The sequence below is a fragment of the Scheffersomyces amazonensis genome (assembly GCF_036850825.1).
Source record: "Scheffersomyces amazonensis strain UFMG-HMD-26.3 chromosome Unknown RJT21scaffold_3, whole genome shotgun sequence".
In the NCBI taxonomy this organism is placed as follows: domain Eukaryota; kingdom Fungi; phylum Ascomycota; class Pichiomycetes; order Serinales; family Debaryomycetaceae; genus Scheffersomyces; species Scheffersomyces amazonensis.
Window position 1 is genome coordinate 908141 of NW_027042743.1, and position 27795 is coordinate 935935.

Below are 27795 nucleotides of genomic sequence, written 5' to 3' on the forward strand. Positions count from 1 at the left end.
ACATAATTTGCGACATTAAATTAACATCTCATCCAGTCACACGACCGTTGAAAGTTCGACAAAACCGACCTGGCACTAATGATTTCAGTTTTGAAGTATTTTTTTGACATATTAGTAGGTCTTATTTTGACTTGCAGATATATATTTCTAACAGATCCGGTATAGTTTTGCAGCTGAATAAAGCATATGGTTTGAACAATAGAATAGCCAACTCTGAGTAGGATTTTTCTCTATTGACAAAGCCAGCCAACTTACCTTCTACTCACCTTATATGTAGTGCTATCAAAGATGTTGTCGGTACTTGCAGTTTATCTTATTCCGCCTTCATCTCATCTCTTAGCTTTGTCTCTGGGTTTGTAAATACTTAATTGAGTAATGTGAGCCGCGCACACTGTCTGTCTGATTAATATTATTGTGTTAATTTTTGTCTGATGAGCCTATTGGGGGAAAAATATGTAAAGATTTCGGAACTTTAAGGCACGTGTAATCAAAAATGACTGACATAAAGACAATTTTTTGGACAATTTAATTTTTAAATGTAGTTGCAAATCGTATACAATTCTGTGTCTGATAATTTCCCTCCACTATTCAAATCAGACACCACGATGGATGAAAAGATTGATTGATTGATTGATTCATTGATTGATTAATCAGACGACTTATATCATAATAAATATTTCCTCTAACTTGATTCCTTGACTTAGTTGAAGTAGGGATCTTTGGACTTGACCAATTCAAAAGTAATTACATAATGAAGTTTGGTAAGAGTTTTTTAACTCATCAAATTCCTGAATGGTCTATTTATTATATGCAATATAAACATTTAAAGAAGATTATTAAAAATATTGATCAAGTTTTTGAAGATTTTCAAGATAATGATGAAAATATCGATAAGAATATTTCTGATTTAATTAGTCAAATTTTATCATCATTCTTTTATGAATTAGATCGAGATGTTGAAAGAGTTCATGAATTTTATAGTGTTAAATTCAGTGAATATTCAAGAAGATTAGAAAATATTATTCAAGTATTAGGATATGATGAAAAATCCAAAATTATTAATCATCAACTTGAATCTAATGATGAACTTGAAGAAGTTTTATCAATCTTACAAGAATTAAAATCTGCTTTTAGAAATTTAAAATGGTTTGGTGAATTAAATCATAAAGGATTTATTAAAATTTTAAAGAAATTAGATAAAAAATTAACTTCATTAATTAATGATCATATTAATAATTCTAATATTTCTGATGAAAAATCTCTGTTATTTGAATTATCAAATAATAATAAAGAAACTTATTTATCTACTAGAGTTAATGCTTTACCATTTGCTAATGAATCAGATTTAATTAATCGTTTAGATACTATTAATGCATTACTTAATCAATTGGGTGAATCCAATAATGATAATTTAGAAGATGATTTCAATAATCAAAATGAATCATCAATAACTAGAAATACTTCAAGAAATTTTAGATTTCTTAGTATTGGTAATAGAAGGAGACCATCATTTGATCAAAATTTCCTTGATAATTATTATGATTTAATTATTGATGATCAATCAAGTTCATTAATTATTGAATTAAAAAACATTATTGATAAGCTTTCATTAAAATTTCTTATATCATTATTGAATAAAGCTGTAAGTAATAATTCAACTGGTTGTATTGATGGATTATTTGAATTTATGACGGATTATATAAAGATTAATCCTCAACAATATGAAACTTTTCTTTATGATCCTTCCGATATTAGTGGTAGAAATTTCTTTCATCAACATATAATTAGTCTTGGTAAAAATCAATTAATTAAAGATCAACAAGATACAATTCCTGATAATGAATCAGATGATGAAAAGATTAATAGTAATTTTGATGGATTAAGTTATGTTCTTCATAAAATTGATTCATTAAATTCTCCAATTTTGAAACATGTACTTGTAGCTAAAGATAATTATCTGAGAACTCCATTACATTATTCTGCTCAATATGGTTTAAAAGTAATTACAAATATAATTTTAACATATTTAGCTAATTGGGATTTACTTGATACTAAAGTATCTATTGATAATATAGATGTTTGGGGAGATCAAGAAGGTTTAACTCCATTACATTTATCAATTATTGGTAAACATCCAAAGACAACTGAAAATCTTATTATATTTAATAATAATAATACTCTTACTTGTCAAAGTTTACTTTTATTATCTGTTAGATTAAATTCACCTCAAATCTTAAATTCTTTATTATTACAAGGTAAGATTAATGTTAATTATACTGATTTAATTCATAATCATGAAACTGCTTTATATATTGCTTGTAAATTAAATTATATTGATTTAATTGAATTTTTATTAAAACATGGAGCAGATCCTGAAATTAGTGATGCATTATTTGGTTGGACTCCAATATTTATTGCTGCTAGTGAAGGGTATGAACAAGCAGTTAAATTATTAATTGAATATGGTGCTAATTATCAAAATGTCGATGGATCTGGTTGGTTACCAATGGAGCATGCATGTTTAAGAGGCCATTTATCAATTACTGATTTATTAAAACCAAATGATGATAAATTATTATTATATGATGTTTATCATCCAGAAAATAATATCCCTAGACAAGTTATTCCTTCAACTCCTACTTTAATTGCTTCTGAACCAGTCTTAAGTACTGATAAATTACCTGAATCTTCTAAACATATTACTATGAATGATATTTATAAACAATTGAAACAAACTGGTTCTTCATCATCTATTCCAAGATCAAAATCTCCCAATAGTAGAAGAAAAAAATCAGTTAAACCTATAAAATCTTTTGGTCATAGATATTTACAACCAGATGAATCAATGATCTTAATTACTTTAGGTACTACTGATTTAAGAGATAATGAAATTCCAATTGATATTAATAAGATTACATCTTCATTATCCAAATCTTTTGTAACTGAATTAGATACAGCATTATCATTATCAATATCTTGTCATCATAAATCAACCAATAAATTAGTTGAACCACCAGTTATTATTGATTTACCATTAGAAGATCAACATGGAAGTGCAACTGATCCTATCACATTTACACTTAGTAATAATTTAAAAGCTTCAGATATTGTAATTACTTTTGATTTAGTTCCAACTTATCAAAGTATTGAATCCACTAAAAAAAATGGAAGTGGGAATGGGAAAATTTTAGGTAGAGCTATTGCATTATTAAAGGATGCTTATACTAGTGTAGGAAATAATTTCCGATCATTAAATAATAATATTACAGTTCCAATCTTAGAAACTTCAACTTTAGATCTTTTAGGTAGTATTAGATTTGAATATTTACATGTTAAATCATTTCAACATGAATCTATGAAAATTACAAGATCAGATACTTATTGGAAACAATTAGTTAGTACTAGAGTTATTGGTCATAGAGGTTTAGGTAAAAATGAAAGTGGACGTAAATCTTTACAATTAGGTGAAAATACTGTTGAATCATTTGTTGCAGCTGCATCATTAGGAGCATCATATGTTGAATTTGATGTTCAATTAACTAAAGATTCTATACCTGTTGTATATCATGATTTCTTAGTAGCTGAATCAGGAGTTGATATTCCAATGCATGCATTAACTGCCGAACAATTTCTTGGATTAAGTGAAGATGGTCATAATAATATAGATCTTAAAGATAGACAAAGTAAAGATGATGAAGTATTAAGTAAACTGAGACCAAGATCTAAATCTTCTCATCAATTATTTAATTCTGGATTTGAAATGACTTCAACTTCATCATTATCATCATCAATTGAATCTAAAAATGATGAACATGAACAAGGTCATTCACAAAATACTCGTAGAATGAAATTAACAAGAACTTGGAAAGAAAAGAATTTTAAAGGTAATGCTAGAGGTTTATCAGTAGCATCAAATTTTGTTACATTAAAGGAATTATTTAAGAAAGTTCCAAAAACTGTTGGATTTAATATGGAATTAAAATATCCCATGTTAGATGAAGCTCAACAAGAAGGAATGGATGAAATTGCTATGGATTTAAATCATTATATTGATACTATATTACAAGTTGTATATGATGAAAATGTTGCAGGTAGAGATATTTTATTTTCATCATTTCATCCTGATGTTTGTGCTTTATTATCATTAAAACAACCAACTATTCCAATATTATTTTTAACTGAATCAGGTACAGCTCCAATGGCCGATATTAGAGCTTCATCATTACAAAATGCTATTAGATTTGCCAAAAAATGGAATCTTTTAGGTATTGTATCAGCTGCTGGAGCATTTGTTAAAACTCCAAGATTAGCTCAAGTAGTTAAATCTTCAGGTTTAGTATGTGTAACTTATGGTTCAGAAAATAATAATCCTGAACTTGCAAAAGTTCAAATGAAAGCTGGGGTAGATGCTGTTATTGTAGACAGTGTATTAGCAGTTAGAGAAGGTTTACGAAAGGATCAATACATCAAAGATATTGATGAGCCTACATCTATTCTCGCTTAGTATTTAGTGTCTATTGCTCACAAAAAAATTTTAGATAGTTTACTAGTTACTCGTTGCACATTGCTCGTTGCTCGTTTATCGATACTCGATGCTCGGTGCTCGTTGCTCGTTACTCGTTAGTTTGTTTTGTTATAATACATTTTTATTCTTACTGTACTGGATCGTTCTTTTTTCTCCGCGCACTAAACCTAAACGCTAATTGTGCTAATTAACTCTGTCTGTTAATATAACCTATCATAGCTATTCGTTGCTATACTATCAATTCTATGTCTGATTCAAATAGTAATAGTCAACGTATCAGTAATGCCAATAGTTCTGGCAAGGTCAGTTCGGATAATCTGAATCATCCTCCTCCTCCACCACAACCTCCTACCCATTCAAATGTATTTGCAAGACCAAATCAACCAAGATTACCGAGATCCGGTATTAATGCTGTTCACGTAAATCAAGCTCGAGAAATGGTAAGACTTCATACAAGAGGTAGATTACCTTCAGGAAATCAGAATCAATTACCCAATGAAACTTCTTCTTCTTCAATTGCAGCAGTTGAAACTACTAGAACTTCTGCAACACATACTATTACTTCAAATAATGAATCTATTTCTACTACCATAAGTAAAACTTCAACTCATCCTATAATGAATACTTCATCTTCATTCCCTAGTAATAAACATCCTAATCATAAGAATTCAAATGTATCAATACCTGCTGCTGCTCATGATGGAGAATGTAATAATCCCTTATGTGAACATTGTGGTGGAGTAATAATACCAGCACCTCTGGCATCATTCCCAATTCAAGATCGTCCATCAATAACAATTAATAATTGGAGTATATATACTATAAAGAAACCCATATTAAATTCTCAAGAATTAGATGATTTAAGTGAAAATCGATTTGATTTCCCCCTTCCAGAAATGATCTTTGGAAATAATGTAGTTAAAATAGTTAATGATCAAACTGGTGAAATTATAGAATTTAATGCGCTAGATGCATTAGATTCAATGGATTCAGAAACTAAATTTAAAGTAAGTTATCATGAAGAATGGTTAGCATCTAGAAAATCCAAATCATCTAATTCAAGTGAAAAATCAGAAAAAGCTCTAAAAGAAAATTCTACAAGAGATATGTCTACATTAACTGATAATTTAGATACATTAAAACCATATGATTGGACTTATTCTCCTAATTATAAAGGTACAATTAATAATATAATATTCGAAGAAACTACTGAAACTATCCCTATTCATAAATTATTAAAACCAGATCCAATTTTATTCTTTGATGAATCTATTTTATATGAAGATGAATTAGGTGATAATGGAATTTCAATGCTTTCAACAAAAATACGAGTTATGCCTACATGTTTATTATTATTATGTAGATTTTTTTTAAGGATTGATAATGTAATCTTTAGAATAAGAGATATTAGAATTTTTATTGATTTTGAAACTAATGTTATCCTTCGAGAATATAAAGAACAAGAATTCCCCTATGATGAATTATTATTAACTGTTACTAGTAATAAGAATACTAATGATCCTAAAAAATTATTAAGAGATATAAATTGGGTATCACAAAATATTCCTGTTATTTCAACTATAACTGAAACAAATCAAAGGAAACTACATTAGCTTAGTTTAGTTTAGTTTAGTTTAGTTTAGTTTATCTTATCTTATGTTATGTTATGTTATAGTTAAATTATATATTTATAGTAATATAGCATGATTAATTTATACTAGTATAGAATATAGAATATGGAGATTTGGTGGTGCGGCATGGATGTCGAATTTTTCAGTGTGGGTGGGTTGAAATTTTTTTTTTTCAAAGAAACCAAAAGTGCTACTAGTACTTTAACCAAACTTGCTTAGATACTTCAAAGATCTGTCGATATAATTTTTATAAGAATGTTTAAAAGAAGTGGTAGTAGACTTGCCGGCAGGATAATACAGCTGAAAAGATCATTTCATGATGTACCAGTTATAAATAATCAAAATCAATACTTAGCTAACGGTATTGAAGGATTATATTCACCAAAAGGATTCAAGACTGCTTGGATAGATTATCAAAAATATTTAACTTTAAATTTATCATTACATACTGTAGGAACAGAAAATGAATTAAAGCCACCATTTGAAATCTTATTACATACTGCCAAACAAACTACAGAACAACATACTTTCCATTTTGCATCTCAAGCTCATAATAATCACTTTTTTATGCAACAATTTATAGATAAATCTGAAGCAGCAAAGACAAGACCATCTAAATTTTTATTACAAAGATTAGAATATCAAGATATTCCTGATATAGAAACTTTTAGAGAAAGAATGTTATTATTAGCTGATTCATCATTTGGACAAGGATGGGTATTCTTAGTTGAATTACCTGATAAATCTCTTAAAATTGTTAGACATAATAATGATGGTACTCCATATTATTTTGGTAAAAATCAATCTTTAGACTTAAATGGAGGAGTTGATGAAGGTAGTTTTGAATATTTAAATGGTTTAAAAGATCGTGCTAAAAATAATGAAAGAGATTGGACTTTACCAATTTTAGCAATTAATTGTTGGGATCATGCATATATTGAAGATTATGGTACTACAGGTAAAGCTGAATATTTATCCAATTTATGGGATTGTATAAATTGGAATGTCATTAATAAAAGAATTTTCCAACTTTAAAACTACAAAAATTTATGTGTATAATGTTATGAATTAAATCTTGTATATAGACATTATAATAGATTCATAAATCGTCATTAATTAATTTGAATTCTTCAAAATCAAGCATTAAAAGATCTTTTAGTCTGAAATCATTAATAGTTTCAATATTAACAAGTAATTGATATTTCTCTAATTTCTCCGCATAATCTTCACAATTTCGAAGTATATTATATAAAGTTTTATCTTCAAACCAATTTATAGGTAAACTAGTTATTAACATAGGTAAAAAGTTACTATATTTCGATAATAAATTCCATTGAGCCACAAGATCTTTGTATATAGATTTGATTTCATTTCCAATAGATGTATCCAATTCAGGATCAAGTTTATCAATTTGAACTTCTTTACTCTCAACTAGTTGTTTATTCAATTGTAATAATTTATTATTAGATTCTCCTAATGAATTCAATTTAGGTTTTAAATCTTCTCTTAATAATTTCTCTATATTAGCTACTAATGTATAATATTCCTGTTCTGATTGTTTCCCTTCTTCAATCTTATTCATTAATTTAAATACAAGTCCATTATCTAAAGAGTACATTTTTTCTAAATTATGTAGTATATTCAATTCTGTACTAGTTAACGCTTTATTATCTTGATGAATTGATCGAAGTATAGGTCCAGTTAATTGGATATAATGATTTAATAATGATTCATTCTGAACTTTAGTATTATGAAGTTGTAAAAATGATTCTAAATTATCAGACTCTATCATAGGGTATACCCGTTTAATTTCTTCATATTTATCATTAATTTCCTTTTCCTTTAGTTTCCCAACAGTATTTAGTTCATTAAGATATATTAATTCTCTTAATTTATTGGTTAGTTCTTGATATACATTAACATATTGTTGTTCTAACCTATTAATGATAATATTTGTCTTTGAATTAGATCTGGTAACTTTCGGTACACCAAATGTATGTGATAGTATAGAAGTTGTGGAAATTAGCTTATCACAAGCATCTGCTAACTCTTGAGACATCCTGAATTGTGAATTGTGAATTGCCTAATCAATAGTAGTTAAGGTCTAATCCCCATATGGTAAACAAAAGCGTGTCTGACATAATTCTCGGTGAGTATCAAAAATCGACCACTCCAGAGTCGAAGTGAAGACCATTCAGGTTGTTGTAAACTGAACATTATCAAGCACCATATCTGAAAAATGTCAGACACATCTATTGCATTAAATAATTTCTTATTGTTGGGATCATCAGGTGCATTTGCTAATTTTGAACCTGAACAATTATTAAGTAATCATGATAAATTAGAACAATTCTTATTATCTAATGGTGATTCATTATCCACACTTGAATTGTATAGTCTATATGAATTACAATTCTATTTAGCATTATTGACCAAACATGATATAGAAGCCAAGGCCATGTTGGATAGATTGGTTGATCAATTTGGTGCTAATGCTAAATCTCAACGTTTAAAATTATTACAATCTATATATTTAGAAGCAATTGGTAAAAGAGATGAAGCATTAGCTTTAGTTAATAAAAGTCCTAATGAATTAAAATTGGCTAGAAGATTAGTTACTTTTGGTCGTAAAGCTGACTCTAATGATAATGAAGATTATATTCTGACTTTAACTTATTATTTGGATTTACAACCAACTGATTTAGTTACTTGGTCAGAATTAGGTCATGAATATAGTAAAATTGGTCATTATGATAAAGCTATATATTGTTTTAAAGAAATATTATTACAAGATGCACTTATATATCCTATATTTTATAAAGTGGGATTAAATTATTATTACAACTTTTTACAAGAAGAGAAGAATTTAAAAACAGAAAGAAAAGATAAGTTACTTGAATTATTAAATATTTTAATAAACTCTAGGAATAATTATTTAAGAGCAGTAGAAATCTTTGATGATTATACAAAGGCTTGGGTAGGTATTTATATCATTACACAATTAGGATCATTTAATGATAAATTAAAGAAATTAGGTGATGGTGGAATAAAAGAAGTAAAAGAATACTTGGAATATAATGAAAAATTAAGCAAATTGAGTGATAAACGGATTCAAGAATTAGCTCAACCAGAAGAGTATGCAAAGATACTAAATGATATTAAAAAATAAATGAATACTACAGTTTATATTATTTAGATTAATAAAACATTATATTTATTGCAATAATAGTAATACTAACAACAATTTATTTACCTTGAGCTTTGTCTTTATCAGCACAACATTGAGGACATTGACAAGCATTAACTGGACAGCAAGAACAGCAGCTTTCTTCGCCATAATTGACGGGATCTTTTGATGAAGCAGAATACATATACATATTGTAAATTATGAAGTAGTGATTGGTTTATACAAGCAAGCACTGTGGTTTAGATTACAAACATTTTAAATGGGGATTACTTCCCTATTTATATACTTTTTAGGTGCTCCCCTCCTTCATATATATAGCCAGCCTATAGCCAGCTGTCGGCAATGGCATCCCTACCCACTTGCAAATAGAAATGCTTAAGTTGTAAGTCTTATCTAAGTTTTTTTTGCAATTTTGCACTTTAGGTCTTATTTACGAAGAAACCTTTAAATGCTCGGAACCAGTCCTTTGTTAAGAGCCCAGTCAGAAAAAAGGCAACACGATTCTTCTAAAAATATTCGGATGCATTTAATGCTTAATGCAACAATCTTACTACTATATAAAGTTTAATAGATCTGGATGACCATGTCATTGTTTTTGGGGAGTTAAAGAATTCCCACTTTTACGAATTTGACCTAATAAATGGAATTTTAACTGTCTGGTTGTTGTAAACTAGCTCTTTAAGTGTCTCGGACTAATACACCCTTATAGAAACGATTATGTAATTCGGTCAATAGTATCCTTAGTATACTGAGGAATTACTGCTAAATTGAGCAACTTTACCACAAATTAATACTTGTCCGATTCGGCGATCTCTGTCTACATACTTTACTTTACCTTACATTCATAATATTATCTTCCACAATATATTATATATTAAAGCATTCATAAATATAATAGCATATATAATGGATTCAACAAGACTAGTAAAAAAAACTGAAGTTGAAATAAATAGCATAAGTCAATTCATTAGCTCATTAATTCATTCTTTGAATTGTTTACTTCTTAGAACCACAGGTACAAGATTCAGCACTTGAACATTTGCAGTCTGCACCACAATCACAACCCTTTTCGTCTCCGTAATTAACTAAAGTGTAAGCTGGCATAATTTCGATTTGTTTGATAAGTATAAATATATAACTAATTTAATTGATTAATTAATTGGTTATTAATTATTTTAAATAAATAATGTAATAAATAAATCCAGCGGGCCCGCTCTCGATCCCTATTTATATGTTTTTCCCATAGGGAGATGCCAGCGGCTTTTCATTTTTTTTAGCGGGGACAAACTGACGCTCGGTAAATTATACTTTTGATGATCACTAGAAAATTAGGCAACTTTAAAGAAGAATGTGCAGAAGGCGAAAACCACGCATCTGTTGCTTTGACAATTTAGCTTGGAAGCTTTTAAATTCTATAGAAATTATTTGAGGCGTTTCTGCCTATTAGTAAAGTTCCGCTTTGTGATTTTTTGCAACTTTTACCATAATTGTCGCAGCAATAAATGCGCTTTATCATAGACGATATCGATTACCAATTCTTATTATAAGCTAAAAGCGTTTATACGAAGCGTAGGCATGGCCCTGTGATTGCGTAAATGACGTGATATTTCTATTTGGGTGTGAAACCTACTCTATATATAAGAAAAGATTTTAATGCAATAAAACAAGATAACAAATATTAACTAATTAACTAAAATGTGAAGGGATTAATAATGAACAAGAAAAAGATTAAAATTCTCCCTTATAATTTAAATCTTCTCTAGCTAAAACATCATCTAATATACCAGCAGAAGCAGCAACTAAACCTAAGAATGGTCTAGATGGATCTAATACTTTAGATAAATATTCAGGATGATATTGGGTACCAACAAAGAATTTATGATCTTTTAATTCAATGATTTCCATTCTGGCTTCAGTTTCATCTTTACCAATAAAATTTAAACCTTTTTCTTCAATAGATTTAATTAATTTTGGATTAACTTCATATCTATGTCTATGTCTTTCTAAAACAGATTCAGAACCTCCATATAATTGTCTTAATTTTGACCATTTAGAATCTTCAACAAATTTAGTTGAATGAATACCTAATCTCATTGTACCACCTAATTTAACTTGATCAACATCTGGCATATAAACAACAGAAGCAATATCTTCAGGCATTTCACTATCAAATTCTTGAGATGTAGAATTTTTAATTCCTAAAACATCTCTAACAAATTCGATAACGGCAACTTGTAAACCTAAACAAACTCCTAAATATGGTACATCATTTTCTCTAGCATATTTGGCAGCGGCAATCATACCTTCAATACCTCTACTACCAAATCCACCAGGAACTAATATACCATCAGCTTGACAAACGTAATGCCAAGCTTTATGATATTTAGATAAATCAGAAACTTTAGTTTCTTCTTCTAAATCTGAAGATTCAACCCATTCAATCTTTAATCTTCTATTACAACTCATAGATGAATGTTCTAAAGCTTTAATAACTGATAAATAAGAATCCTTTAAATGAGTATATTTACCAACTAAAGCAATAGTAACAGTTTCAAATGATCTATCATGAGCAGTAGTTAATTTTTTCCATTTTGATAATAATTTGTCACCTTTTACTGAAGCTTCTTGACTAATTTCACCAATATGTAATTTCTTAGATAAGAATTTCATAATTTTTTGTTGAATTAATAATAACGGAACATGATAAGTTGAATTAACATCATGAACAGCAATAACTTGTTCTGGTCCAACATGACAAAACATACCAATTTTTTCAATGGTTGCAACTTCTAATTCTTCTTGACATCTACAAGCAATCATATCAGGAGTTAAACCTAAAGATCTTAAATCTTTAATAGCAGCTTGAGTTGGTTTAGTCTTTTGTTCTCCATGAATAACAGGAACTAAAGAAACATGAATTAAAGCAAAATTTTCAACACCAACTCTAAATTGGAATTGTCTTAAAGCTTCAACAAATGGAGCACTTTCAATATCACCAACAGTACCACCTAATTCTATAATACAAACTTCTGGTTCTAAACCAGTATCATCAACTGGAATTTTAGCAACTCTTTCAATCCAATCTTGAATAGCACTTGTAATATGAGGAACAACTTGAACAGTTTTACCTAAATAATCACCATTTCTTTCCTTTTCAATAACATGAGAATAAATTTTACCAGTAGTAATGTTATGATTTCTAGTTAAAGTAATATTTAAATATCTTTCATAATTACCTAAATCTAAATCAACTTCACCACCATCATTTAAAACAAAACATTCACCATGTTCTAATGGTGACATAGTTCCAGCATCAATATTCATATAAGGATCAATTTTAATTGAAGTAACCCTTAAACCTAAAGTTTTAAATAATAAACCAGTAGATGAGGCTAATACCCCTTTACCAATACCAGAAATAACACCACCAGAAACAACAACGTACTTCATCTTTATAAAATTATTTTAATATATATCTGCTTATGAATTATGAGAGAAGAGGCCCCTAAAAACACGTACTATGACACGTTATATGATTATTATTTTTAATTATTATTAGTTTTTATTACTATTGTATTTATCGTGATTATGAATGGATTGTTAGTCAATTTATAATTTAACTTCAATACAAACAAATCACTCGATTATACACCTTTATATTCTATAGGTAGGCCCTCTTAAATGAACTGTTTAAGCGGGAAGGAACAAGAACAAGCTAAACCAAGATAAACTTCATAAAATTTTTTTCTTCTAAATAGTGATGAGGTCTGTAGTATGGTGCTCAATTTTGTGGTCTAATTCATTTTCATTTTCATTTTAATTTTTCATTCCTTCATCTTTCTCGACTGCCTAATTAGGCAAGTCTATCGACCCGCCAGCTAAGGTCTATTTAACTTATAAAATAATTAAACATAAATATTATGTTAGCTAATCTATACACTTCAATTATGAAAAGTAGGTTGTAGGTATTCCTAAAGTATGAGATGAAAAAATTTATAGCTTTTCTGAAGTACCTATAATTAGCTGTTAAGTCACTCAATAGAGAATAGTATCTCTATTAAAGTTATCTAATTTATCGATATTTGCCTTAATGAGATGCTAGTATCTCTCAATTCAACAGTGAAAGGAAAATACAATAGCATAGGCATAAAAGGTGTACAATAAAATTCAATTGAATAACCTATAGTTGTATCTGTTTCATTATAATAAATATACTTATACCTATACTTATACTTATACTTATACCTATACTTATACTTATACGTATACGTATACTTACACGATCTTTACTCCTCCAATTTCATTATCTTCATTCATTAATATTTGAGCTTTTCCTTGCTTTATTAAATAATCTTTAACTATTTTTATCAATAATCCCTCGTCTAAATTCTTTAATGAATCAGGTAATCCACTTTCATCTGATTTAGTTAATTCATACAAGGTAAGAACCGTACCTAATTGACCAGTTGAATCAACATAATCGTATAACAACTGACCCCATTCAACTAGTGATCTCCAATATACATAAATACCCAATTCCGGTTTCTTAGGATCAATATATTGAGCTTTCTTCAATTTATAGATTAAATGATGAATAATAACATTTCTAAAGTTATCATTGGTAGAACGATTTATCGATTTATTTTCAAATATGGGTGGTAATGAATCAATCAGAAGTGATTCAATTTGACTATATTTTGGTGTACCATTTCGATTCAATGATGTTATCTTATAAAATTCACAATATTGAAGAATTATTTGACACCATGAATCTAATTGATTAGATAGGATTGTGGAATTGGGTTGTTCTGTGTATAGTGGAGGGAATGTGTGAATCTTTGGAAATACGAATTCTGTCGTCATATCATCAGTTAGTTATTTGTTATCTAATAGGGGTGTGTAATATCTATATATAGTTGCTTAATTGATAATTAGTGGTTGTTTGATTTTGAGGATATATGTGTCACGTGAAATTTATCCTATCTGTAACGCATTTACCTTTTTATTAGTACGTTTTCTTAACCTTCACCATTCTTACTTAGAGATATTACAATGTACAAAGTTAATATATTATCCAATAATGTTGTGTATTATGATGGTAATTAATTTTTATAAACTATTAAAATACAATGAAATATGAGCTATGTGATATTCAAAAAGTTATTATAAAAACCAATTTAAGCTTCGACTAAATCTCTTAATCTTCTGATGGTAGATCTAGCAGTGGCAGCAGCAGCAGTAGTAACAGTGTAAGCACCACCAGCAAAGGATTTACGACAAGATTTACAAGACCAGATACCAACGGCACCTCTTTGGACGGTTCTCTTACCACAGAAAGCACAATCGTATTTGGCGTGTTGTTGAACTTCCAATTTCTTGGTTTGTCTTCTTAAAGAAGAACCATATCTGACACCGAATTTACCGGTGATACCAACCTTCTTAGTTCTTTTAGTCCTATAAAAATTAAAGTTAGTATATTGTTTATTTCAATATAGGTTTAATCAAAGTATGAGTATTTCGAGAATAAATTCAATATATTTTCAGTTGAATTAGCTAATTATTGTATGGGATATGAAAATTTCACTTATACTTATAAACGTATAAGTATAATATTTTTACTTGGTTTTGATTTGGTGAGAATATGAATTTCACAGTATACATAAATTAGTATTTCTTCACAGTTATTGATTCTAATTTGTAGAAACTACCTAATCACTTATGGTAAGATTATTCATTCATTTATTCATTCATTTCTTCATTGATATTTTCTGTTTCCTTTTCTTAACATTTGACTTCATATTACTATTTGTATTACTATTACTAAATATCACTTGATTGATTCTATCATACAATACACATCTCTCTTCTCTATTCACTATTCCCCTCTCTTTCTTTCATTCTCTATACTCCACTTCGATTACTTTGATAGACTCTTTACATACATTTCGATATATTTATTCTATGGTAATAATAAAAGACCAACGATAGTAAACGTTTAGAAAAGTACGCTAATAAATTTTTTTTCACTATCCGTACTTTTTCTGAGCATTACCCCAAAACAGAAAGAATTTTTTGATGCTTGTGGGTCGTGCGAATGTGGGTATACTTTGGTCACGTGCTCTCCATGAGAATTAGGGCTGGTGCCCTCATTCCCTCTCTCTTAACCACTAAAAAATGGTAAAATTAGCATCTTGCCTAATTAGGAAAGACATATGTTGCAAAATTAAAACTACATAAATAACCTTATAATTTACAAAGATAATGGTGATTAATTGATTAATTAAACCCGCCTAACCTAACCTATAAATATGAGTAGTTGTTCTAATAGTTAGAAAGAAAGAATTAAAGAGTGTGTGTGACAAACAATAAAAGGGAAGAAAGAAAGAAAGAAACAAGGAACTTAACGGGGAGCATTTCGAGGAAATAATGCAACTTGATCCATCTCAACATCTTCATCTTCATTAATAACCGGTATAACTGGCTCGTCATTGGGAAATACTGCTTGTTGTTCAATCTGGGGAGCATTGGCATTACCATTATCATTATCTCTAGGTAAGCCTATCATACCAAAAGGAGCGCCATTATTTTGACGACCTTGACGTGGTGGTTGTGCTTGCTGTTGTTGGGGAGGCGGGAGTTGTTGTTGTTGTTGTTGTTGTTGTTGCTGACGCTGTTGCTGCTGCTGTTGTTGTTGTTGTTGCTGTTGTTGGTAGCCATAGACTCTTTGCTGGTGATGATTTCGTATTAAACGTTGAAAATGTTCCCGCATTTCATCTGCATTCATAATACCATCATTTAATTCTCTGTATATTTCTCGATTCATATCAAAAAGGGGAGGATTTCCTATATCCTCTAAGCCTAAACCTGCAGCTCTACCTTCCCAAGCTCCACCTCCCATATCAACATCATCATTATTATCGTTGTTGTTGTTATTATTATTATCGTTGTTGTTATCATTATTATTATTGTTATCTAATAATCTCCTTCTTCTATCAAGAAACAAAGCATGAATTTCTCCTTGTTCAATCAGATAAGTTCTTTCTTCCATAACTTGACAAAGATAATTTCTTAATTGATTAACTCCATGACCTGAAAATACACAGAATGAACTCTTTTGAGCTTCATTAAAATCAGGAGGAGGATCACGACAATATTGAGTAATTTCTCTTCTTAAAAATGAACTTATACCAGTTAATGATAAATGAGTTAATTTTGGACAACTTTTTAATAATAAAAAGATTGGACCAATAGTTAAATTTGTACAATAAGATAAATGAACTCTTTCTAAACAATCTTGTTCTCCACGACGTCTAACTAATTCTAATATTCCAGTATCAGTTATTAAACTACATTTAACTAAACCAATTCTTCTTAATTTTGGTAAATTTGATAATTCTATTAAGGTCCAATCAGTTAATTGTGTACAACATGCTAAATCAATATATTGAATTCGATGACAAGATCTTACTAATGATGATACACCAAAATCAGTTATTAAACCACAATGACCTAAATGAATATAATGTAAACTTCTACCTAATTGACTTAAAGCTCTTAATGATGCATCAGTTATTTGCATACATTTTGATAATACAACATTTCTTAATCTTGGAGCACAAACAACCAATTTTTCAACTAATTTATCAGTAATTGCATTACATCCAGTAATATCAATTATACGTAATTTTTCTAAATAATAACTATTTGGTAATAATTCAAATAATTTATCAGTAATTCCTGCTGCATTACTAATTCTAAATTCTCTTAATTGAGATAAATCAGTAAATATTCTTTTTAAATATTTATCAGTAACATTTGGACAATTATGTAAATCAATTTCTACTAATGATTTACAATTTTCATACATTGCTAATATACTTTCATCAGTTATATTTTCACTATTATTAAATTTAACTCTTTTTAACATTGGACAAGATTTTAATAATTTAATAATTGAATCTTCATGAACATTACTACAACCTGGAGCATATAATCCTTGTAATCTTAAACAATTTTCGGCTAATGCATGTATTATACTATCATGAACATCAGTTACTCCAGTTAAATCAATTGATTGAAGTTTTTCACAATTTTGTAATACTTGAGTTATTGGAGTTCTTGATAATTTTGTACAATTTACTAAAGTTAATCTTTCAAGTTTTGGACATCCAATAAATAATGATAATAAATCATCATCAACTAATTTTGTCATAAATGATAAATTTAATCGTTTAATAAATTGTCGATAATCCCAATAAGTTTTATGTTTTGGAATTTCCATAACTTGTTTAATCTTTTTAAATGATATATCATTTTGCATATTTGGTCTAAACCATAAAATTTCAACAATTAAATCAGCAAATTCTTTACAAACTGTTAATAAAGAAAATAAATCTCGACGATCTAAATTATGAAAGATTTGTAATAAAATTTCTGTTGGTAATCGTAAAAGGGAATTATTTTGAATATGATAAGTTTGAGATATATTGGAATTATTTGAATCAGATATTTTCCGTTTAGTAATTATTGCTTCAGTTAATTCTTTATAATCATTAAATTCATTATCCATTAAAAAATCTGAATCATAACGATTATGAGATGAACTATTTGAATTTGAAGTTTTAGTTGATTTTGATTTCTTTGGTATTTTTATTGCATGGGATTGGGTACTGCCCGCCGAATCTTCATCGACACTATTGGGAGAACTCATGACTAGTGGATTGACTTCATTAACAAGTCAAAATGTTATGTATGGTTACAAATGGAAAAGGAATTGGAATTGGAATTGGAATTGGAATGGGAATGGGAATTACAAAGGGAGGGAGATCAATAAATATAATGACAACGAATGAACAAATGGATTAGATTAGATGAATGAATAAATAAATAAATAATTTGTGTTGAGTTGAGCTGTTGTGATAAGTTGTCGTCTGTTGTCTTGTGTTGAATGAGGTGGGTGACTTTGTTAGTGTCTAAATAAGTAATCAATTCACGTCTATGTCTATGTGGTAATGCCACGGGTTTATGACGTAGAAAATCTATGAGTCCTGATAGGGTAGGTATATATATCTTTTGAATGTCTACCTCACAATTGTAAGGTTAAATCCTGATATGACAAATCTGATGAATGATATATGGATAGACTGTAATAGAGAATTGGGGTTGGAGCTTTATAGCGTCGTTTGGGTTTTGGTGATTTCACGCCATCAGACAAATAAAGGAGTGCGCCTGCATACACGCCCCCAGCCTACAAGCTACCGTAATTAGGCTTACAGACAGTTGCAGCCGTAGAGAAAATTCTGACATGAGAGAGATGAGTTCAAGAGATTGTAATAATATTAGTAATGATTTTATAAGGAATTATTATATAGAGTGTAGTAGAAGTATTGGATATATTTTAGTTGAATTTATTATGGGTAGCTGATTGTATTAGTGAGTTAATTACAAGAGTACATTCATCGTCTAGTAAGTTAGTGTAATTTGTCTGCGAAATAATGCTTGTCCTATAATATTGTGAAATTAGCAGGATATTAGTGTAACTCTTTTATACAAGCATTCTACTGGGTCTTACTGTAGAATGTATTATAGTTAATTGGATTATTCTATGTATTATTATCCTATTCTATTAGTTCTATTAGTACTATAGTACTATTCTATTAGTGTACTATTGAGTGGACTAATATTCTACTATTTAGTACTATTACTCTATTACTCTATTACTCTATTACTCTATTACTCTATTACTCTATTACCCTATTACCCTATTACTCTATTACTCTATTACTCTATTACTCTATTAATCTATAACTCTATAACTTCTCTATACCATCACTAATCTTTATTTATACTACTGGTACACTATTTATTAGGCAGTCTGTACTATTTATTAGGCAGGGCTACCAGACAATCGCTCGCGGTCTCTGAAAAAAGAATACTACACTAATTAAAATACACTAAATTATAACCACTAAGTAATCTCCACTAAAGCAATACCTCCCAATTCAATGGTAACATTAAGTGAATTTATTACTACCTTTCAACAAGCAATAACTCGTCAAGATGCTTCGACATTAATTACATGCCTCAGTATTCATCCAATCACTCAAGATGGTCCTATACAAGCCCAATTTAATGAACCTAATGATTTTGATTTATATATGGTAACTGAAAAGTTTCGACCTATAATTAAGAGTCATTTAAAACTTATGAAATGTGTATATAGATCTAAAGATATAGAAGGAGCATTTCAAGAATTAAATGAAATGGTTAATCATCTTATAAGAGCTGGAGATAATCAAACTAATTGGATTAATATTGCTTTAATTAATTCAATGAATGAATTAATAGCAGTTTATAAAGTTAAACAACAAAAATATCCTGAAGATATATCAAAATTTCAATTTCAAGATGATTTAGAAGTTGGATTTGAAAATAATTCTAAATTAAAAATATCAAGTTTAGAATCTCTTGCAAATACAATAAATAAAGCATTTAAATTATCACTTAATGATAAGAATTTAGATTTAAAATATAGTAAAAGAGTTGATATTTATTATTTTCTTGCTAATTTAATTCGAATTTATTTTAAAATGAATAAATTAGAATTAGCTAAATCTCTTGAAAAGGCATTATTAGGAGCTAGATTTAAATTACCAAATTCTAATGAAAATACCATTAATAAGAAATATTCAATAATTTATCTTTATTATAGTTCATTATTATCATTAGATAATGGAGAATTTTTAAAAGCTGAAGAGAAATTAATTGAAGCTTATGATACATTAAAGAAATATGGTCAAAGTAGTAATTTAAAACAATATCGTCAAATATTATTATTATTATTACCATTAAGATTATATAATCATGGCAAATATCCCAAGCATGAATCATTTTGGAATAATTATCCTGAATTAAAATTAATTTATAAAGATAATTTATTTGCTAGTATAATTCAAGGAGATATTGAAAAATTTAATGAATCAATAAATAAATTTGAAACTATATTCTTAAAGAATCATCTTTATTTATTAATTGAATTATCTAGACAACAATGTTATTTAAATTTATTTAGAAAGACTTGTAAGATAATTGAGAGTTTAAATGATAAACAAGCACAAAAACATATAATTCCTATTAATGGATTTCAATTAGCATATCAACTTTCTAGTAATACTAGTCAAGATGATGATAGTTTAGATCAAGTTGAATGTTTATTGGCTACATTAATTACTAGTGGTAAAATAAAGGGGTATCTTTCCCATACTAACCGATGTATAGTATTATCCAAGAATAATGCGTTTCCTCGAGACACTATATAGGGTATAAATAAATAAATAAATAATAATAATAATAATAATATATGTATACATTGGGGCGTAAATATTACTAGTAAATAGTAAATATTACAAGTAATAGTAAATACTACTACAATTACAGTAAATATTTTACTAGTGAGTCTATTACAACCGTTATTAAAAATTACCGCAATATAGGCTAAGTTGCAGTTGTCGGTTTGGATGATAATATCACAAAAGTATTAGTTAGCTTAAAATAGAAGCAATTGTACTACAAATTTGTCTAATAAATAGACGGCTATGATGGATAGATTTTGATTTGAAAGGGGGATGATCCGGATGTTGCAGGGGTGTCAAAGTCTAGAATCTTGTTTGTTAGTGATTCCCCAGAGTTACAGAGGTGTTCCTTGACCGGACTACTGCGGTATGGAAGTATTCCTGAAAAATAGGAGACGCCATCGAAAGGTTGAGGTTGCGGTCGCTGGTGGTCGCTGGCCCCCGCACGACCCTGTGCCTGCTACGACAGGTTTTCGTTCCATCCATAGTTAACATCGGCCAACGTATATATCACGAAATTCACTTAACTACTAATAACTTATATCATATAATAATAAAGCTTGAGCTTAATTAAGCTAATTTCTTGCATTATCAATTATTTAACATAGTTAACTCATTTCTATCATTCCCCCCATATCTTCCTTCCTTCAAGTGGTACTTGTTTGTCATAGTTAACAGTTAACAGTTAATGGTTAAGTCCAGTTGAGTCTGATCGTTTACTTGCTTTGATACTATTTTTGTATATATATATATTTGTTAATTGTTAATTCTTAATTGTTAATTGTTCTTGTGTTTCTATCATTGCTAAATTATCTTAATGAATAATAACCCTCCCAGTTACTTAAGTAACTCTCCCAATCCTTCATCTCCTGCTATATCCATTACATCTGCTTCAAATCATCCTTTTAAATCAAGAAGTAGAGCAGGTACTTTACCTTCTTCATTCTTAAATACTCCAACTAAACCTAATACAACTACAAATATTAATGGAACTTCTATATCTAATTCAGCTTCTCCTTTAGTATCAGGATTAAATCAAGATATAGTAGTTAATTTACCTACTTTAGATGGTATTTCTTTAGGGATATCTCCATCTCCTAATGCTATTGATATTCCCACTGTTCAGACCAATTTAAGTCTTAATCCCAATGCAAATCCCAATGCAAACCAAAATGCAACTGCAAATGCCAATCCTAATTTCTCAATCCCCACATCTAATGCTAGAAGAATGAGATCGGGATCTTTATTTTCAACTACATCAATTTGGAATGATGATGCATTATCCATTCATTCTCAACATAGTGCTGGAGGTTTATTAGATAATACTAGTTTACATTCATTTGATAATAATGTATCAACTACAGTTTCATCTCAACCATTATTATCTACTTCAGCTAATGGTACTAGTACTACCACCACTTTTTTAAGTCCTATTATGTCGGCTCAAAATTCTTCAAGTTCAACTAATAATCCACTTCCTTCATCATCAAATGGATCTGGAACTAATGGTCCTAGAAATAGATCGTATACAACCACAGCTGCAATTCCAAATTTAAATTTATTACCTAATTATACCAATTCATTAGATAATTCAAATTCAAATTCAAATTCAAATTCAAATTCTTCAGGTAATAGATTAAGTACTTCACCATTTATGAGTGGAATGTCTACTAAAACAAATGATATGAATGTATTATTAGATAATCTTATGCTTGGACAACCCATGTTAGCTCCTACATCTAATAGTAATGTAGCAACTTCACCTAATCATACTAATCTTCAATTACCAAGACACAGATCTCAAACCTATTCAGGTTCTACGCCTACCATTCCCGAATCGACGTTAAATTACCAACAGCAGATCCAACAGCATCAGAACCAATTCCAACAACAACAACAACATCACCAACAACATCAGCAGCAACAGCAACAGCAACAACAACAACAGCAGCAGTATCAACCGTATCAGCAACAGCCTCAACAACCACTCCTTACCGACGACTTTGACTTCTCCCAAATCGTCCTTACTACCAACTTTGAGAACCCATCTCTTGGACCCACCCGATACTTACTCATTGATAATTTACCACAGTTTATTGATTCTATTAAATTATGGAATATCTTGAATAATTCCTTAGGTAATCAAAGATCATTTGGTAGTATTAGATCCATTAGATTAGCTTCAACCACGACATCTAAACATGCATTAATTGAATGTACTAATCTTGATACAGCCATGAGTTTAAAGGCTAACTTTACTCATTTAGAAATTGTTCCGGGTATAATCTTATATGTTGCATTTGCTAAGATACTTGATCGTCAAATAGCTCCTGCTCCAGTTACAGTATCAGTATCTACTCCTACTACTACTGGAAGTAGCAGTACAAGTGAATCAGTAGCTATTAAGAATAGTAATAATAATACTAACAATAATACTAACAACAATTCCAACAATACAAGCAGTAACAATAACAATAACAATAACAATCTTGTGGTTAATGAAACAGTCAAACCATCCCCAACTGATCTCATCAATATCCAACCAAACTTGATGAATTCAATTAATAAATTAGTTACTAAATCCAATCATGTAGATTTAGATAAGATAGTTTCAATAATTAATAAGTCATTAAACTATCGTCATGAAAATTATCAGAATAACTTTGGACCTTTACCAGATCCAATTCCGTTAAGACAATTTGATTCCCCCAAGTTACGGGAATTACGAAAGATTTTAGAGAATAACGAGAATGCTTTGAATAATACTAATAGAAGTCCATCACCAGATCATAATTCTGGTGGTCCCACCAGTACCACCAGCACCACGATCAATGAAATTGGAATTGGATCAGATGAAGAATCTAATGAACTTAGCAATAAGACCATGACACAATTTGAATTAGAAGAACTTTGTCTTGCTATGCTTGATGAATTACCCGAATTATGTTATGATTATCTTGGTAATACCATTGTTCAAAAATTATTTACTTTAGTTGAATCACCATTAATTAAATTAATGATGGTTAAAGAAATTGCTCCTTATTTAACTCAATTAAGTATTCATAAAAATGGTACTTGGGCTATACAAAAAGTAATTAATGTATGTCATGATGATTTACAACAAAAGTATCTTATTGGAGCTAGTTTAAAACCTTATGCAGTTAAATTATTTAATGATCAATTTGGTAATTATGTCCTTCAAGGATGTATTAAATTTGGTTCCCCATTTAATGATTTTGTATTTGAAGCAATGTTAGATAATTTTATGGAAATTAGTTATGGAAGATTTGGAGCTAGATGTATTCGAACTATTGTTGAAACTGCCAATGAAACTGATTATATTACTAATGAACAAATTGTATTGGTAGCTTCATTAATTGTTGAATTTTCTAATGAATTAGTTATTAATAATAATGGTTCATTATTAATTACTTGGTTTTTAGATACTTTTAATGATAAAGGTGCCACAATAGATGATAGATATTGTTTATTAACTAATAAGTTTTTACCTAATTTGGAAGCCTTATGTACTCATAAATTAGCTAATTTAACTATCTTAAAGATTTTAAATAATCGTTCAGATTTAAATCTGAAACAATTAATTATGGATACAATCTTTGGAAAATTTGAAGATGCTCGAGATTTTGATAATGATAATATTGAAAAATCAAAACTTTTAGAATTAATTTTAACTGAGAATCATGAACATTCTGCTGGTCCTTTATTTATTTATAAGATTTTAACTAATCCATTCTTATTAACTTTAAATGATGGAGAAATTTCAGATACTACATTAAATGCTAAATATCAACAATTTATTACTTTCCAAATTAGACGGATCTTATTGGAATTAAATATAACTAACTTTCAACCTTATAAGAAATTAATGGAAGAAGTAGGACTTTCATCAAATCGTTTAAATAGAAATGGTTCAATTAATAATAAGAGAAAGAGAAATGGTAATGGTAGAGGTCAACAACATTCTCAACAACAACAGAATATTGATCCTCAAGCCATGATGAATCCTTATCAGTACTATATGCCCCAACAGTATCAACAACCTCCACCTCATCAACAATATATTCCTCCTCAACAACAAGCATATGCTCCTAACCAATTCATTCCTCAAGCATCCCAGGGTCTTTATCCAGGCAATGTCCCACAGGGCTATCAAGTGCCTATGACATACCAACAAGACATGTACCAACAGCAGCAGCAGCAGCAGCAACAACAACAACAACAACAGCAATTGCAGCAACAGGATACAGCCGTCATGCAACAGTTGGAACAACTCTCACTAAGCTCGGCTGCGTTAGGGTACAACTCGAACCCAGGCACTCCTGGACTTGCCTCGGGCCAGAACAAGAGTCTGTTTTTCAGCTGAACCTGAACCTAAACTAAAACTATGTAACTCCGGCTAAGTCACGACTATTAGCCGGGCTCTCTATTTATATATAATATAGTAATACAGTAATAGTAAGAAGATTGATGTAGTGGTAGTAATAATGTCGTGGTGAAGGAGAGAATAAATGTCGCGTACTGCACACAAAATTTTTCACCCAGTTGAACATTTCAAACTCATCATTACCAATTAGTAGTACTAATTAACTAGCACTATTAAGTAAATAAAGTATAGTAAAGATGTCGTTCATTAACATATGTCGTGACAACACCGATCCATTCTATCGGTATAAAATGCCGGCACTTCAATCCAAAACTGAAGGTAGAGGTAACGGTATTAAAACTCTTATTGGAAATTTAAGTGAAGTAGCTCGTGCCTTAGGTAGACCACCAGCTTATGTAATTAAATATTTTGGTTATGAATTAGGAGCTCAAACATCTATTGATGATGCTAATGATCGTTATTTAGTTAATGGAGCTCATGATACTAATGAATTACAAGATTCACTCGATGGATTTATTAATAAATTTGTTCTTTGTGGATCATGTAAAAATCCTGAAACTGAAATTCAAGTTAAGGGTAAAGATAATTTAGAAAGAGATTGTAAAGCTTGTGGTAAAATAAGTCCTATTGAACCAAAACATAAATTATATTCATATATTGTTAAAAATCCTCCTGCTTCAAAAAAGGGTAAAAAAGCTGCTACTGCCACTGCTAATGTTGTTGGAGGTGGTAAATCAATTTCTGATATTGCTCAAGATTCCAACGGTGGAGTTGATGGTGAATTAGGTGATGGAGATGAAGATGATGATATTTTAGCTAAGAAATTTAATAAAGAAGCTGCTGCTTTAGAAACTGTAGTTGTTAAAGATGAAGATTGGTCAGTTGATATGTCAGAAGAAGCTGTAGCTGCAAGAGCAAGAGAATTAGAAGGTTTAAATTTAAATGAAACTCAATCTAAATTTAATGAATTAGGTGAATGGTTATTACAAGAATCTGAAGATTCAAAAGATGATTTACCATCCGATGTTGAAATATATAAAAAGATTTCTGAATTAGATATTATTGATCAAGCTGAAACCGTTCAAGTATTAGCTCAAGTATTATTTGATGAAGATATTGTTAATCAAATTGATGCTCATAGTGGATTATTAACTAAATTAATTAATGGACAAGAAGAATTTGAAAAGGCATTATTAGGAGGTTTAGAAAGATTTCTTGGATTAGAAAAACCAGATTTAATTCCAAAAGTTCCTGCTATTTTACATATTTTATATGATAAAGAAATCATTAGTGAAGAAGTTATAATTGCTTGGGGTAGTAAAGTATCTAAAAAGTATGTTGCTAAGGATATTTCCAAAAAGGTTCGTAAAGCTTCTAAAAGTTTTATTAAATGGTTAGAAGAAGCTGAAGAAGAAAGTGATGAAGAATAGTGGGCTTATTGTTAATTTACGTTTACTAGTTAATTAGTTCTTTAGTTTTCTTATATATATTTTATATTCATTAATGTAAATATTGGTTAAAATTAAACTATTCATATTGTAAATAATTTATCTTTGTGGTGGAGGTGGAGGTGGAGGAGGTGGTGGTTGATTAAAATGTTGAAATTGTGCTACTGGTTTACCATTATTTTGGAAATTGGTTGGTATATTAGGTAAGTTTGGCATATTAGGTAAATTGGGCATGTTTGGCATATTTGGAGGCATATTTGGCATATTTGGAGGCATATTTGGCATATTTGGCATGTTTGGCATATTAGGAAAATTACCCATTGGCATACCTGGAGGCATAAATTGGGCCATACCTGGAGGCATCATACCCATTGGAGGCATTCCATTAGGTGGCATCATTCCCATAGGTGGTATAGATGTTGAAGATGGAGGTGGGATTGGAGGTGGAGCTCCTGAACTTAACATTTGTGCCATGAATGCTTCAGGTTTAAATTCTCCTCTTGTTTTATCTTGTTTATAACAATATTGAGTCCATGTAAATTCATTAAATCCATAATTAAAATAATCAGTAATATCAACTCCTGGTGCTCGCCATGGTTTTTCTTTAATAGTTTCAAGATCAAGATGAGTAATGGGTTTGCCCTCATATTCTCCTACTGCATTAACATCTATTGAACCTTTATTATCACTTTGATTTCTTACTATTATACTAGTTTTATTATCTCTTTCTACTTCTGTATCTACTAATGTACCCAGTGTATCATTATTTGTTGCTACAGCTGTAACAGTAGTAGTTGGTTTGGCTTCTTCTCCAATGATAATATCAATATCATCTTCTGAATCTTCATCTGAATCTTCATCTTGTGAATCTTCATTCTCTTCCTCATCTCCATTTCCATTTCCATCTCCATCTTCATCATCTACCTCTTTAACTTTATCCTTTTGACTCTCTTGTTTAATAACCAGTTTATCTTTCTGGTTACTTCCACTTTGTGATTTTTTCAGTACTTCTTCTTCATCCGATCCGTAAAGATACGCATCATCTTCATCTTCCGATATGTTCGACATTTTATGTTAATGTCTCTTGTTGTGATGGCTGGTTGACTATTGAAATTTTGAATTTGATATTTGGGTTGGTTTTTTCAGACTGTATACCGGACTTTTTTTAGTTGCAATATACATACACATACACATTTACTTTTACTTAGTTTATTTACACTTTATTTATAATTACTAATACATTACTTT

The 27795-nt window shown here is 29.5% G+C and overlaps 12 protein-coding genes across 12 annotated transcripts; 6 read left to right on the top strand and 6 right to left on the bottom strand. All coding sequences in view use genetic code 12, as the record gives it.

Annotated features, from left to right (window-relative positions):
- Positions 1-568: 568 nt before the first annotated feature.
- Positions 569-4637, top strand: GDE1 (glycerophosphocholine phosphodiesterase). Its single transcript, XM_064884206.1, has one exon. The coding sequence runs from the start codon at positions 752-754 to the stop codon at positions 4502-4504; it is 3753 nt and encodes a 1250-aa protein (XP_064738506.1). The 5' UTR covers positions 569-751; the 3' UTR covers positions 4505-4637.
- TIP41 (Tip41p) lies at positions 4638-6242 on the top strand. The gene has a single exon (XM_064884207.1). It carries the CDS (start codon positions 4771-4773, stop codon positions 6136-6138), a length of 1368 nt encoding a protein of 455 aa, XP_064738507.1. The 5' UTR covers positions 4638-4770; the 3' UTR covers positions 6139-6242.
- Positions 6243-6263: 21 nt separating this feature from the next.
- RJT21DRAFT_34109 (mitochondrial 37S ribosomal protein mS42) lies at positions 6264-7223 on the top strand. Its single transcript, XM_064884210.1, has one exon. The coding sequence runs from the start codon at positions 6412-6414 to the stop codon at positions 7189-7191; it is 780 nt and encodes a 259-aa protein (XP_064738508.1). The 5' UTR covers positions 6264-6411; the 3' UTR covers positions 7192-7223.
- Positions 7224-8305, bottom strand: RJT21DRAFT_34108 (uncharacterized protein). The gene has a single exon (XM_064884209.1). It carries the CDS (start codon positions 8213-8215, stop codon positions 7256-7258), a length of 960 nt encoding a protein of 319 aa, XP_064738509.1. The 5' UTR covers positions 8216-8305; the 3' UTR covers positions 7224-7255.
- RJT21DRAFT_34107 (uncharacterized protein) lies at positions 8306-9341 on the top strand. The gene has a single exon (XM_064884208.1). It carries the CDS (start codon positions 8396-8398, stop codon positions 9323-9325), a length of 930 nt encoding a protein of 309 aa, XP_064738510.1. The 5' UTR covers positions 8306-8395; the 3' UTR covers positions 9326-9341.
- Positions 9342-11071: 1730 nt separating this feature from the next.
- URA7 (CTP synthase) lies at positions 11072-12793 on the bottom strand (the record flags this gene model as incomplete). Its single annotated transcript, XM_064883005.1, has 1 exon — positions 11072-12793. The coding sequence occupies one exon, from the start codon at positions 12791-12793 to the stop codon at positions 11072-11074; it is 1722 nt and encodes a 573-aa protein (XP_064738511.1).
- A 760-nt stretch (positions 12794-13553) lies between these two features.
- Positions 13554-14408, bottom strand: RJT21DRAFT_120304 (ESCRT-II subunit protein). The gene has a single exon (XM_064881678.1). It carries the CDS (start codon positions 14204-14206, stop codon positions 13619-13621), a length of 588 nt encoding a protein of 195 aa, XP_064738512.1. The 5' UTR covers positions 14207-14408; the 3' UTR covers positions 13554-13618.
- RPL43A (60S ribosomal protein eL43) lies at positions 14409-15359 on the bottom strand. The gene is made up of 2 exons (XM_064881679.1): positions 15286-15359; positions 14409-14797 (listed from the first exon to the last, which is right to left on the bottom strand). Coding segments are annotated over exons 1-2 (279 nt in total). The 5' UTR covers positions 15288-15359; the 3' UTR covers positions 14409-14520.
- Positions 15360-15559: 200 nt separating this feature from the next.
- On the bottom strand, positions 15560-18534 carry GRR1 (SCF ubiquitin ligase complex subunit). Its single transcript, XM_064885710.1, has 2 exons — positions 16013-18534; positions 15560-15889 (listed from the first exon to the last, which is right to left on the bottom strand). Exons 1-2 carry the CDS (start codon positions 18051-18053, stop codon positions 15744-15746), a joined length of 2187 nt encoding a protein of 728 aa, XP_064738514.1. The 5' UTR covers positions 18054-18534; the 3' UTR covers positions 15560-15743.
- A 668-nt stretch (positions 18535-19202) lies between these two features.
- On the top strand, positions 19203-25304 carry RJT21DRAFT_126436 (uncharacterized protein). Its single transcript, XM_064882858.1, has 2 exons — positions 19203-20591; positions 21541-25304. The coding sequence occupies exons 1-2, from the start codon at positions 19348-19350 to the stop codon at positions 25076-25078; spliced, it is 4782 nt and encodes a 1593-aa protein (XP_064738515.1). The 5' UTR covers positions 19203-19347; the 3' UTR covers positions 25079-25304.
- On the top strand, positions 25305-26680 carry TIF5 (translation initiation factor eIF5). The gene has a single exon (XM_064881680.1). The coding sequence runs from the start codon at positions 25336-25338 to the stop codon at positions 26527-26529; it is 1194 nt and encodes a 397-aa protein (XP_064738516.1). The 5' UTR covers positions 25305-25335; the 3' UTR covers positions 26530-26680.
- Positions 26611-27780, bottom strand: RJT21DRAFT_120312 (cleavage polyadenylation factor subunit). Its single transcript, XM_064881681.1, has 2 exons — positions 26810-27780; positions 26611-26788 (listed from the first exon to the last, which is right to left on the bottom strand). The coding sequence occupies exons 1-2, from the start codon at positions 27613-27615 to the stop codon at positions 26647-26649; spliced, it is 948 nt and encodes a 315-aa protein (XP_064738517.1). The 5' UTR covers positions 27616-27780; the 3' UTR covers positions 26611-26646.
- Between the last annotated feature and the right edge of the window lie 15 nt (positions 27781-27795).